This window comes from Hakea prostrata, chromosome 3 (genome assembly GCF_041222555.1).
Source record: "Hakea prostrata isolate BN-2017 chromosome 3, UWA_Hpros_2, whole genome shotgun sequence".
In the NCBI taxonomy this organism is placed as follows: domain Eukaryota; kingdom Viridiplantae; phylum Streptophyta; class Magnoliopsida; order Proteales; family Proteaceae; genus Hakea; species Hakea prostrata.
The window spans coordinates 23,161,608-23,176,391 of NC_142602.1; the positions used below are offsets into that span (position 1 = coordinate 23,161,608).

At 36.1% G+C, this 14,784-nt stretch overlaps 1 protein-coding gene across 1 annotated transcript; it reads left to right on the forward strand.

Moving 5' to 3' along the window:
* The first annotated feature begins 8,667 nt into the window (after positions 1-8,667).
* On the forward strand, positions 8,668-13,787 carry LOC149021693 (subtilisin-like protease SBT4.3). The gene is given in 11 exon segments (XM_089147159.1): positions 8,668-8,763; positions 9,140-9,231; positions 10,453-10,544; positions 10,627-10,873; positions 10,981-11,473; positions 12,066-12,163; positions 12,350-12,440; positions 12,442-12,563; positions 12,745-12,856; positions 12,945-13,158; positions 13,246-13,787. Coding segments are annotated over 11 exon segments (2,199 nt in total).
* The last annotated feature ends 997 nt before the right edge of the window (positions 13,788-14,784 follow it).

Below are 14,784 nucleotides of genomic sequence, written 5' to 3' on the forward strand. Positions count from 1 at the left end.
TTTTCATTTTAAAGCAACATTTTTGGACAAAGGCGAGAATATATTATATAATAATACTTAAGATTACAATACTAGTAGTGGAAGAACCGCATACCCCATGCCTCTTCACAGACCAACCTATGAAGCTTATCAGGCAGACCATTCATGTCCAAGGGAATCCCCGAAGGCATCTAAGCTCATTAAAAATCAGCACATTGATTAGTCTCATGCATTTGGTGAACCACTTGGCACTTTGACCAAAGAATCCATCAACCTCCTAATGTCTTCCACAACCCCCATGGCAAACTAGGGAACGACAAAGCCACTATTAAGGCCTTGAACCGCATTAAGCGAAGGAGACCTAACCTCCACCATCATGAAACTACAACCTCAAAGCCTCCTATAATCCTGCATGAATGTCATGTAGCTCACATATGAGGATATATATTGTCCCCCATAGAAATTCCAAGCTAACTTCATAAGGAATGCTTCATTCATTTCATGAGACTACTTGAATCCCAGGTCTCCACCCTCTTTTGGTGCACAATTCGTCCCAACTTAATAGGTGTGATTTGTGTTGTTTAGTAGAATCACCTCATATAAAACCTCATCCAGCCCTATCAACCTCCTGCTACACCCCTTTTGGTATGGATCCTGACTACATAGAATAAATGGGAATTGACATAATAACTACCTTGGCGAGACTAATTCTTCTAGCCATAGAGAGTGAATTAGCTTTTCAATTAGACAGACGATCTCTCATGTTAGATAGAATATAACTATAATTATCTTTGGTGTTTCTTCCATTCCAGATTAACACACCCAAATATCGACCTATATCGGTTGTATCAGTATATCCACTAGGAGAGATAATATCGCGAGATAACCCCTGTTAATATTTTTAGAGAAAAAAAAAATCCTCGTCTTTGCACCACTAGCCTTAGTCCTAGATGCTCCACAAAATCTATGTAAACAATCTTGCACCACTTCCATAATGCTTTTATTTGCTTCTGTGAACAATACGATATCATCAGCAAACATAGGATGGGAAATTTGGGGTCCCTATTTCCTTACCTGCAGAGGTTTCCACTGACCACTAGCTACAATATCCTGGAAACAGTGGGTTAGCCGTTCCATGCACTTGATGAAAATATGAGAAAGAGGGTCACCTTGATGAATGCCTCTTGAAGGTCTGAAACTTTCTATTGGAATCCCATTCCAAAGTATTTTCATGCTGGAAGTTGTAATAAAAAGCATTATTACATCTACTAACTTGTTGGGAATACCCACTGCAAGAAGAGATTTTTCAATGAAACTCCATTTGATTCTATCATAGGCTTTTTCAAGATTAATCTTGATGGCCATGGCCACCTTCTTGCTAGATTTCTTCCTCATTAAGGTTTTACATATAACTTAAATATAAGGTAGGCTTCACCCCTAGCCCTGAGGGTATTCGAACTCTTGATTTGAAGTTAAAAGATTAAGATAGTTAGCCACTAATTATACTTTTTAATTAAAATATTTGTTGAAATTTCAATTAGTTAATGAAACAATTGAAGGATACGATATAGATTCAATATGGTAATACATTAATATTCCTCTGGAAAAAAACATAGAATAGGTGAAATCAATTTGGTTATTCAATTTGGTTTTAGTTAGGTTCTAGATTATAGCCGGATCTGAACCAAATCCTCATTAAGATTGCAATCCAATGATCCAAATCCAATCTGATTTAATTTGGTTAGTTTTAGCCCAGTTAATTTGTTTAGGTTTTTTTTTTTTTTTTTTTTGGTAAAGTTAATTTGTTTAGGTTTTGCCTAGTTAAGTTGGTTTTAGTCCAACTTTGCTCTCTTCTCTACATTCCCTAAAAAATCTGGAAAAATAAGAGAAAAAAAGAAAAGAAAAAGAAACAAACAGAAACGTAAGGAAAAGAATATCAAAAAAAAAAAAAAAAAAAAAAGAAAGAAAGAAAGAAAGAAAAGAAAAGAAAAGAAAAGGAAAGAAAGAAGAAAAAAAGAAAAGAAAAGAAAAGAAAAAAAAGAAGAAGAAGGATAAAGGCTCAAATTTTGGGTTGCCTCACAAACATCAACGATAGGAGTGACTTCTATTGGTCGAAGCCACTTCCAAAGTAGTGATTAAGTTACAAGCTATGTTCCTCAATTAAAAGGTTTGGGTTTTGACCTTCCCTTTCATTAATTTAGATAGGCAAGGTGCGAGCTGCCTAATAAAGGGCTTAGCTAAATTTAATTCATGCAATTTTGTTTGCACCTCTTCTAATCCATACTCACACTCCATAGTTAGAGGGTCATGGTGTGAAATTCCCTAGATTTCTAACCCTCTTACCCATGGTTTCAGGACCACGAACCCAGAACTCTTGTAGGCAACAATTGTGGACCATTCAAATCGAGCACAAAGGATCGGAAATGTATCCCATGGTAGTGGATGACCCCATTGATGACATGACCACTCTTTTAAATTTAGGAGGAGAGAGAAAGTCCACCACGAGGGTGTTAGAAGGGATTTTGGCACATCCGTAAAACCGATGAAGGAGAATCCAAATGATGAGATAATTATACTCAAACGTTGGCCCTTGAAAGACCTTTCTTTCAACAAAAAATCACTGAAATCGGGCCCCAGCTGAGGGGGGAGGGGGGCAAACAAGAACCAATCGATTGGCCTCCAATTTCGAATCAGAGGCAAAATATGATTTTTTGCTCAAAACTAGGTTGATGTTGGGTTGATCGGCCGTTCAACTAGTCTTGTAAGTCTATGCAACCTGCCATTCAACGGGTCATATCCGGGAGGTATTTTTGGGACCTCTTTTGAACCCCAATTGGTTCCCAATTAATACATATTTTTCCTTTTATGCAACTAGGGTTATTTTGGGTCTAATTACATACTCTTGGGTGCACCTTGTGAGACTTTGGAGAGCGTAACTAACTTACAAGGTGAGGAATATACTTAACCATATCTTATATTTTTGATAATGTTACTTCAATTCCATTATTGATATCTTGCTTTATTTATTATATTTATTATCATGTGATTGTGTGTGTGACTTTTGCACAAATGAAAGGTAAGAATGTATGGTTATTTCTATTTCTTTTCGAATCTTGTGGTGGATGATATAAGAATGTGTGGGACTGGTTTGAGACTTAGTTCTCTTATTTCTAGTTACCAATTAGGATTGTGGGTTCGCCCATTACCCTAGTGACCTTATATAAATGTGCATCTAGACCTAGGTATGTGAAATCCCCCAGATTTCTACCCCTTTAACCCGTGGTTTTAAGACCGAGAACCTGGGCCTTGATTCGGCGACAATTGTGGACCATTCAATTCGAGCCCGAAGGATTGGAAATTGAACAAATGTTGGTAGATGACCCTTATAATGACTCAAAAACTCTCCTAGAGTTTAAGTGAAGAGAGAAGATTAGTCTCGATAGTGTAAAAGGGGTAATTTTGGAATATTTTTAGATCAGTGATGGAGAATCCGATTGACGTAAATAAGATATCAAATCGAAGATCGTCGAAAGACCTTTCCAACGAGCCAAAGATCATCAAAATCGGAGTTCGTTTGGGGGTCCAACCTTGGACCAGAAGTTTGAGCCGTTTAGGTGAACCAACCCCCACCCTATTTTCTATTTAGGAGCAAAATTGGAAATTCGGATTTTTAAACCCTATTTATGTTTTATCTCATCCGTAAACGCATTTCTGGAGGCTAGAAAGAGGCGGAGGCTTTGGAGAAAAGGAGAAACGAAAAAGAGGAGCGATTTCCATTCTTCCGAAGGTGTTTGTGATCCGAATCTTTGCAAAATCATTACGAAAGGTTAGTTTTTTTTAATGCTTCTCTTACTCACAATTTTGTGAGTATTTTCTCTCCTTTCCTTTTGAGGAATCTTGAAAGGGAAGGTTGTTAGGCATCTTGGTTGCTTTCCTTTATTGTTTTAATGTCCCTTCCTAGTTTGTGGAAGTAATATCTTTTCTCTTCTGTTGAGGGATCTATGAAAGGGAATAATGATAGGTACCCTAGATGCTTATATTTTCTTATATTAATATTTCCCTTGAGTTTGGGAGTAATGTTTTATTCTCTTGCAAAAGATTTTAGAATTTTGATTCTCTAGGTCACCCACGGGTGATTTATGAGAGCCAAATTTGGGGCATTTTGATTTTGGTCAAATTTAATAAAATTGAAGTTACCTGTAGGATCCTTTTGTTTCCAATTAGATTTTCCCAAAGTTTTGTTTCATTATAAACTTCGAGTTGGTGGCAAATTAGTGACCATTCACTAGTGAGGTTGAAAACTACCCTTTTTAACCTAGTTTTCAGATTTGGGTTTTTGTGGGAGGATTTTAAGATATCATTTGAAACCCAAATTGGCTCTAATTTGTGATAATTATTTCTTTTGCATAAATAGGTTAATATATCTTTAATCACTAATTTGTGGGAGTGGATTCTTGGATTTGGAGGAAGAACAAAGTAAAAGGTGAGGAATATACTTAACTTTATATTACATGTATAATGATGTCAGTTACTTTTCATTATTGATATCTTGTATTGCTTTAGTATTATCTTGTGGTTATTTTATGTCTTTTGTTAAATATGAATTGCTATGATTTATGTTTATTATTACTTATGATGTTGCTTCTTGCTTTGAAATCTATTATTGTTGTTATGAAATGGAATGTGATTGTATGAGAGGAGAAATATTATTATTTCTTCTACCTTGTATTTTCTACTAGGGTTGTGGGTTCACCCATTACCCTAGTGATATTATATGATTGCTTATATTGTGGTTGGGAATGGGGAATGCCCTTTGGGCATTTCTGCCATAGGATACCAAAGGAGGCGGTATGGGACGCATTCCTATGGTGCCCTTGGCTCTTTCCCGATTACTAATTTACATATTTAGGGCATGTCTAGAAGTGTTTGGTTAGATGACCTCATGAGTACTACTACCCTTTCGGCAGGGGTATTGAAGCCGGTTAACCCGTGATGTTAGTGGCTGGGTCTGTGTATGTCAAGCGAGGCCCACTATCATCATAGAGAGGTAGGGTTGCATATAATAGATAAGGGCTCATGGACACTCAAGACCGGTGAAATGACCCGTGAGAGGACATGGAGATCATCCTGTCCATTATATGTGGATGACCCTTGGGTTAATGAATGGGGTCCAACGAGATGCCTCCATTGAGGATTCCATTCATAGGTGGGAAGGTATTGAACCAACAGAGCACTAGGCGTGAGGGAAATATCCGGACCATATGTAGTACGAGACTATATGACTTTGCATTGGGCCTAAGATTATCCTTGACACGCGCCAGATCTTATACCAATGGTGATGTGAGAGAGTGGTGACCTAATCCCCAACCATGGCTTGACAGGACTTTACACAATAACCGCGGAGAACCCAACAGACGTGCATCAGAGCCGTGAGGGAAGAGTGATGAGACCGCCCAAAGAAGACTGGTGTATGACTTAATGCGTGTCTACCATAGAGACTTCATGATAGAGTTAGGAGCATAATCATTCACATATCATATCATTGTCATTAATTACATTATTGATATTCATGTTATATGTGTGGTGTGGAATCTTGAGAATGAATGTGTGATATGATGTTGAGTTGACCTCACTGAGTTCTGTTGAACTCATTCCTTTTATATGTCTTTTTCTATTAGATTATGCTGTAGGTTATGAGGACTTCTTCCAAATGGAGGATTCGTTGCTAGTATATCTTCTTGAAGGAGTGACCGAAGAAGAAGTGGACGCACATGGAGCTTCATGCAAGTGTTAAGACTGTTCTTTTGGGTGGGATTCCATTAGAGAACTAGTTTAGTTTAGTTTGCCGCTGCGTTGAAAATTACTCTCTTTTATTTTCAAAACTTTGATGTTATATTTTTATTTTGAAGTAATGGATGATTGTAACCATTATTTCGGTTTTGATAACTTAGTATGATAAACTTGATTTATTCTTGTCCATTTAATTATGCTATATCATGTTTTGTATGGATTTGTTACTGAACCTAGATCTTGCGGTGTATCACCCCCACGGGCATTCGGGTAATGACCGGATCCGGCTGGATGGGGTGTGACAAGGTACATGAAAATTAGGTGTCTAGAAGTGTTTGGCTAGATAACCATATGAGTACTACTACCCTTTCGGTAGGAGTATTAAAACCGTTAACTCGTGATGTCAATTGCTAGATCCTGTGATTACCAAACATGCCCACTGTTATCATGGAATGGTAGAGTTGCATATAATAGATAAGGGTTCATAGACGCTCAAGACCGGTACCCAACTCGTGAGAGGAAATGGAGAACATCTTATCTATTATATGTGGATGGCCATTGGATTGGGGAATAGAATCCAAAAATGCCTCCCACTGAGGATACCATTTCTAGGTGGGGAAGGATATTGAACCTAAAGGGCACTAGGCATGAGGGGAAATATCTGGACCATATGTAATACAAGACTGTATGACTATGCATTGGGCCTAAGAGTTGTCCTTAATACGTGTTAAATCTCATGCCAAACGGTGATGTGAGAGAGTGGTGACTTACACCCCCAACCGTGGATTTGTATGACTTTACCCAACTATTGCGGAGAACCCAAAAGACGTGCTCTAGTGCTGTGAGGGAGAGTGAGTGAGACCGCTCAGAGGAGATTGATGTTTAACTTTACTAGCACTATGCTTTGAGTACCTTGTTGATGTGTGGAATTTACTAAGAGCATATAAACACATATAAGCATTAAGTTCTCTTCAAATCTCTTGTGTTGGGTGTTCAAAACCGAAAGCTTTTTTTCTACAATATACAAGTAAAAATTATAGAACAAATATACAAAAGAAAGCTAGCATCTTGATGAATTTTAGTGGATTGTATTTGCTTATTCTCCTTTCCCTTCTTAACGCTTGTAAAAATATATCAAAATAAAACATTAAAAAATTTTCAAATGATAATACACTTGCTAAATATTTACTAAGTCCGTCTTCCAAATGGTGAAGGCTTTGATAGGCCTGTTGTTTGCATATTCCAAAGTAAAACAATTAAGAAAACAAATAGAAACTTGGGGCTTTTCTTGTCTTTTACATTTAAATTTATTTTATTTAATTTATTTATAACGGGTTTAACGGTTTGGTTCGGGTTCGGGCCGATTTTGGGCCAAACGGTTCGGGCTAGCGGGCCACACACGGACTAGCCCGGCCCAGCCCGAACCATTGCGGACTGAGGTTGTTTAGCCCAAACACAGCCCATTAAGCTTCGGTGCGGGCCGGTTTGGGCTATAACGGGCCGGTTCGGGTTAGGTTTTGACACCCCTATTTGAACTGAATCCTCGATTAAGATTGCAATTTATTGATCCAAATCCAATTCAATTTAATTTGGTTAGGTCTAGCCTAGTTAATTTGGTTTGGTTTTGGATTTGAAATTCAATTTTGGTTACAAATTGATGGAAATCCTCTGCTGGAAAAACATCCTCTACCGTGCACAAGTCTCTGCTCTGCACAGTAGTGCACTTATATACCAAATGGTTGGCTGAGAAAACAAAATAAATACAAGACTATTGAGGATTTTTAAAATTTAAAATTATTAACCTTTTAATCTCTATGCTATGCACAACAGTGCATTTTTGTACCAAATGACTGGCTGAGATTAAAAGCTTAGTTTTAAATTTTAAAAATCCTCAATAGTCTTGTATTTACTTTGTTTTCTCAGCCAATCATTTGGTATATATGTGCACCGCTGTGCATAGCAGAGGATGTTTTCCCCAAACGAAAAATAAAAAAAAAAAAAAAAAAAAAAAAAAAAAAAAAAAAAAAAAAAAAATAAATTATATATATATATATATATATATATATATATATGTTAATGATAATACTCAAAATGAACTGAAATGTTTAACTTCTTCCAATAAATTAAAATTAAAAAACAAAGAAATACTTAACCCCTCTGTTGCAATTACAAATAAAATGGTTTGACGGATCCGGTGTATTGTGGAGGATATAGATGTGGTTGTTGAATTCATTTAAAAAAAATGATGTGCTCACTAGCAAATTTGAAGATTGTGTGTTTAATTTTGTACAAAAAGAATTGAGTTTTGTGCGCAATTCCCTATTTCCCTAGCTTGAACTACATTGTAGCCCAACTCCACTCTTTAGTTATGAGATCCACTAAACAATCCTGTACCTTGTGTCAAGCATGTGCCTTTTCAAATAGATTTTATTTTTTCTGATCTAAAAATAAATTATTTTTTCTGATCTAAAAATAAAATTTATTTTACTGCTAAAAATTTGATAAATATATATAGTAGTTAATGTCTTGGGAGTATATACAAAGTAGGCTGATATTTGATTGATAAAAAATATGGCAAGAAAGCAATATACGGGTACGGATGACAAGCTAAAATAGGAAAAACAGACGAGATTGTAAATGCATCAACTCACCAACCAAACAATATTCTTAAACTAAAATAGGAAAAAACAGAAGAGATTGTAAATGCATCAACTTACCAACCAAATAATATTCTTAAACTAAAATAGGAAAAACAGAAGAGATTGTAAATGCGCCAACTTACTAACCAAACGATATTCTATCTACTATATATGAGCACCTCGCCCCTTTAAAAAAATGAATCTCCTCATTGAATGCTTTTAAGCTTGTTCTAATTGAGCATTGAGCAGACCTTTAGGAATGGCTTACTTCCTTGCACCTTCATTTTCTCATTTTCTTGCGGTTTTCATTTGTGCAATATGCATTTTGTGTGGTGCCATCGGAGAAGATAGAAAGGCAAGTAATATGTGAATCTCTATTATTATCCTTGCACTTTTCTATCCAATGAGCCTATAAGATGTGAAATCTTTATCTATGTTGATGGTTCTTATGCTGATCTTGAGGGCAAATTATTTAATCCTTATGATACGGAGAATTACATATAAGTATTGATAGAGACATTATCATTGTAGGATTGTTGATCATGCTGAATTATGTGGCCAATGTCACTAATATTTACTTGATGAGATTAGTGGTATCCTTAAGTACTAGTTGATATAATTCATCCTATCTTAACTAAATTAGCATGGATATTATGCAGTTGATGAATAAAATTGTATTCATGGCTCTATCATGTTGTTGATCAGCATGCATATATTGATAATCTGTGCAGATCTATATTGTGTATATGGGTGCACTTCCTCAAGGAGCATATTCTCCTACATCTAACCACCTAAGCATGCTGGAAGAAGTTCTCGAGGAAAGGTAATACTTCTAAAAATTATCTAAAATGTTTTTCACTATCAATCATGCATGTTCAAGCAATATTAGGTGATCTTTGTTCTTCATCTTGAGATGCTAATTATTTAAGAAGTTGATTATTATTCCGTGAAAATTTTTCAATCTCTCCCTTGTACTTGTTCTCTATTTACTCTAATTTCACTCTCAAAAGTTCACTACTACCACCCCCTCCCCTTGGGAAAAATGTATGATACCTCTCTTTTTTCCCTTAATATTTTGGCAAAATTACCTCGTATTTTTACCCTCTTAATTGGTTATTTTGATATATTATTTATTTTCTTTTCTCCCTCCTTTAATAGGAATATTAACGAGGATATAGGTTTTCATTTTTTATATTTTTTTCTTCCTCCTTAGGATTTTTTTATTTTTAAAGTTTTCTTGTCTCCTTCTTATTTAACAAGATTCCATCCAATGCGATTAAATGTAATTCTTTTTCTTACTTCCTCTTATCAGAACCCTTTAAGCAACATTAGATGTACTCCCCCCCCCCCCCCCCCACTTTTATTAGAAGCCATCAAATGGAAATAAAAACATAGCTAGTCATACATAGAAAAAGTGAGGAAGGGAAACACAAAAAATAGAAAGAATTACTTCAATTGACAAAGGGGAAAAAATTTGAGGGTAATTTAGCCATTTTAAAAGATTAGAGGAGAACAATATGCAAGACTTCCTTATTTGGAGGGAATAGAGAATAAGCAAAGGTATAGATAAGTTGAATCTATAGTCTTTTTCCTTATTTTCCTTTGGGAAAAATTTAGGATAGATCAATTAAAATCTTAACCATAAGTCTCCTCCCCAAAGCATTTTTTTTCCAATTATATTTCTGTTGATGAACCTAATGCCATTCTCGAATATGCTTTCTTATTTATTTCAGGTTTTGGAATGAAATTTGATCAATTTATTTCTTTTAGAAATTTCATATAGCCACATGAAATCTAGAGCATAAAAGAATATGAGCAAAATGGTAATATGAGCAAAATGGTTATATGGGAATGTTAACTTAATACAAAATTGTAGCAATGTAATCAACAATCAAATCTTCTTGATAAAGATTTTTCGTTTCATATATAATAATTAAGTGGTTCATTTGAGGATACAGCTATGTATTTCCATGGTTTGCTACAATTAAATTAACCTAAAAAAATATTATAAAATTCTTATCAATATATCAACCTTTTTGTGCAGCTCTATAACAAATAGCTTTGTGCGAAGCTATCATAGAAGTTTCAATGGATTTGCAGCAAAGCTCAATGAACAAGAAAGAGAAAAGCTTGCCGGTTATTAACCAAAGAACTTTAATTTATAAATTAGATTTCAGTTTTTGACAATATCATCATAATATCTTTGTTGAAATGCCAGGCAAAGAAGGTGTGGTATCCGTTTTTCCTAGTAGCACTCTCCAATTACAAACAACCAGATCTTGGGACTTCATTGGTTTTTCGAGTGCTGTGATAAGAAAACCTGAAGTTGAGAGTGATCTAATTATTGGCATTCTTGACGCTGGAATATGGCCAGAATCAGAAAGTTTCAGTGATAAAGGATTTAGTGCTCCCCCTAAGAAATGGAAGGGTGCTTGTGAAGGTGGCTTTAATTTTACATGCAACAAGTAAATCTCTTGGTCTAATAGTTCATTAATATTAGTCAATTATAATATGTTATCTCCATTGTAAGAAAGCATATGTATTGTAACAATTTTCGATTAATCTCCTACAGCAAGATTATTGGTGCTCGATTTTATGCCAAGAAAAATAACTCAACAAGGGATTTAGATGGACATGGAACACATACTGCTTCCACAGCTGCTGGTACCTTAGTATATGATGTGGGATTTTATGGATTGGCACAAGGGAATGCAAAGGGTGGTGTACCATCAGCAAGGATTGCAGCTTACAAAGTTTGCACAGCAACTGGTTGCGATACGAGTGATATCCTGGCAGGTTTTGATGATGCCATTGCCGATGGAGTGGATATCATCTCAGTTTCGTTAGGACCGGCTTTATTTAATCCGTTCGACACTGATCCTATTTCAATAGGGGCATTTCATGCGATGCAGAAAGGAATCCTCACATCACAGGCCGGTGGAAATGAGGGTCCGTTCAAGCGAACAGTAGCAAGTGTGGCACCTTGGATACTATCTGTTGCAGCAAGCAATACTGACCGGCGCTTCTTTAATGAGGTTGTTCTTGGGAATGGAAAGGTCATCCGGGTAAGAAGCATTATGCAACTTTGGTAAGCAATTTTTCTATTTCTTTTTATCCTTTAGGTGAGGGTGGGGATGAATGTTATTGCTATACTCAGGTACTAGCACCATCTAAGTGACCATATGTTATTCTTCATTATTAGAGGAAAAATAGAAAAAGATATATAAAAAATAATAATAATCTGGCAAGCTCAATAAAAACACATATAGTGGAATTACATACCCCCACCCTCTACATGGGCATTAAGGGGAGACACAAAGTGCACTACAGACAGGCAATAATCAAGAAATAATGCCCTACCAAATCTATTTTGGCTTTTATTTTATTTTTAATCTTTTATTGCTCAGTTTAGATATTCATAGAGCAATAGAATGAGTGCTCAATGTGTTAGAGAATTCATCCACATGTAATATTTTAATCCTAGAGTTACGACAAATCTAATAACTACTCTTGGATTAGAATATTATATATGGTTGAATCTATATCTCATTGGGCACTCATTAGGAGGTTTCCTCCTGGGACTGGAGTCAAATACCAAAAGTTGTAGGCTTCGAATTTACAATGGTCACATTCAAGTGTTATCTTTTTTGTTGTCAGGGTATGGCAATTAATTCTTTTACTTCGAATGGAACAAGTCTTCCTTTAGTATATGGAAAAGATGTAATATCACGACCATGTGATGAAGGGGATGCACGGTAATGAATTTACTAACCCTTTGGATTACTCTTTTTTTTCGCTCCCCCCCCCCCCACACACACACAAAGAAAAAAAAATCTAAACGGATCATTTTTGTTATGAAAGAATCAAAACAAGGAAGCGTAGATTGTGTATGGATCTTACTTGACAATAATATGCAAAGATTATTTTCTTTTGTGTTTCAGACTTTGCAGTGGTAACTGCTTGACGAATGTGACAGGAAAGATTGTGCTGTGTGATGAATTGAGTTTGGGAGAAGAACCATTTCGAGCTGGTGCTTCAGGGGACAATAGTACTAGATGATGAATCTTCTGACTTCTCTTCAGTATTTCCTATTGCTGCAACACATTTAATCCTCCAAAAGGGTGATCAGGTCAAGGCCTACATTAACTCCACAATGTAAGTTCAAAATTGTTATTTGAGTATGAATTAATGATCAATATTGGTTATTTGGTGATGTTTTGGGAACCCATAAAGCTGGTCAATATGTGGGTTCTAGACTAGTAGATATTTTTAAGATTTTATTAGGATAATTAGTTAAGCACAATTAATTAGCATTTTTATACTTTTTAATCTATAGAAATCCTACTGCAAACATCTTGAAGAGTGAGGCGATACACGATTCATCTGCTCCAGAAGTTGCTTCGTTTTCTTCTCGTGGACCAAATGGCATTACACCATCTATTCTCAAGGTCTCTCTCTTTCTCTGTGTTGCTTCATTGCCTCTCATTCATTTAGTATATCTTTCTGATCACAAGGTCTCCCTCTCTAATCTTACAGCCAGATATAACGCCCCCAGGGGTAGATATCCTGGCTGCATATTCACCTATTGCTTCACCATCAACCGTTGAAGGTGATGAAAGGAGTGTGAAGTACAGTATAATATCTGGAACCTCCATGGCGTGCCCTCATGCTACTGGGGCTGCTGCTTATGTTAAATCCATTCACCCAGATTGGTCGCCCTCCGCCATCAAATCTGCACTCATGACCACTGGTGATACGCTCGTTCTATCTACATTAATTTGCTTTGCCGTATTTATTAGCTTTAATCCAACTTTTCTTTCTCATAAAATCTCTACAGCTTTGCGGATGAACGCCACCAAGAACCCAGATGCTGAGTTTGCATATGGTGCTGGGAATATTGATCCCGTGAAAGCGATAAATCCGGGTCTGGTATATGAAATTGTAGAAGATGATTATATCAAATTCCTCTGCAATATAGGCTGGGATACCAAGAAGGTAAGACTTTTAGCAGGAGATAACAACACTACTTGTCAAGCAGCAGGAACTAATGGGACGGAGCTGGATCTCAATTATCCAGCAATGACAGCTTTTCTTCAACAAGATGAGCCTTTTGTTCGTAACTTTACAAGGACAGTTAAGAATGTTGGCTCAGCAAACTCCACATACGAGACATCAATCACTTCCCAGTCTGTGTTTAATGTCACGGTTAATCCTACTGTTCTGCATTTCGAGTCATTGAATCAGGTTAAATCATTTATGGTCACTGTTTCTGGGACCAAATTTCCAGCATCTTCTGCTGCATTTGGTTCCCTGGAGTGGTCAGATGGCACTCATACTGTCAGAAGTCCGGTTGTTGTTCACTCGATTAACAGCTTCTAACTTCATATTCATGATATAAACAAATATTTTGCTTGTGTTTTTATTATTTTCTGTAATCCATCTCATGGTCTGTGATAGATAGTTGGATTATTATGGGCATTCTGTAATGCAACTGCTTCCTTAGGTTGAATTTGATCCTACAAACAAAAAGATAATGAACTAGCTTGACCAACATAGTTTTGAAGTATCGCTTCACCTTCGCTTCAATACAGCTAGATAAAACTGGAGATCTGGAAGAATGTTGTAGAAAACGATCTGCAGATCCTATATTTATGATGAGATTAGTTAGATATGATTCTACTAAATCACAACACTTCAATAGGGTGAGACAGCAATTAAAATATAGACTCTACTGAGTGAGACTATGGAGTTGGGACTTGGAGTTGAGGGTGTATGTTTATCCATATATAGTTCCAGAAAATTGAAGTTACAAGAAAATTTCCATGGACGCAGATCAAGTGGAAAACCCTGATAAGAATTGCAGCAGTTGAGTTTGAAGATTCCATGGAAACTCAAATAGGTTTGAGCTACAAGTCAAGTCACTCTCAAGATTCTGTCACACCAGTGCAACTATGCTTTAAAGCTCTATAGTCCATATGCTTTTATCCTCTAACCAAAATGAGTCAGGTTGAATTTAATTAACCAGAACATAAACCTTGATATAGCTTTCTAGTTTTTTCAACATTCCTGTTCCAGTTTATTTTAAGTTGGTAATTAATGTGATCCTTGACCACATTAAGGTAACTACGAGAGGAGGATTGAGAGTGGAAAAGGAAAACATTATCAATTCCAGCATGTATTCAGGTGGGTACTATTAAGGATTAGCGCTTGTATTCACACCATAAAAAAGAAGGGTAATTTTCATCTGGACCCCCTGAGGTTTGGTCTATGTCATTTTTAGTCCAAAAAAACTGAAACTTTACATCTACCTCCCCTGTACTATAGAAAAAGTCAATTTAAGGACAAATTATCACTTTCATGACAAATTTACCCTTTT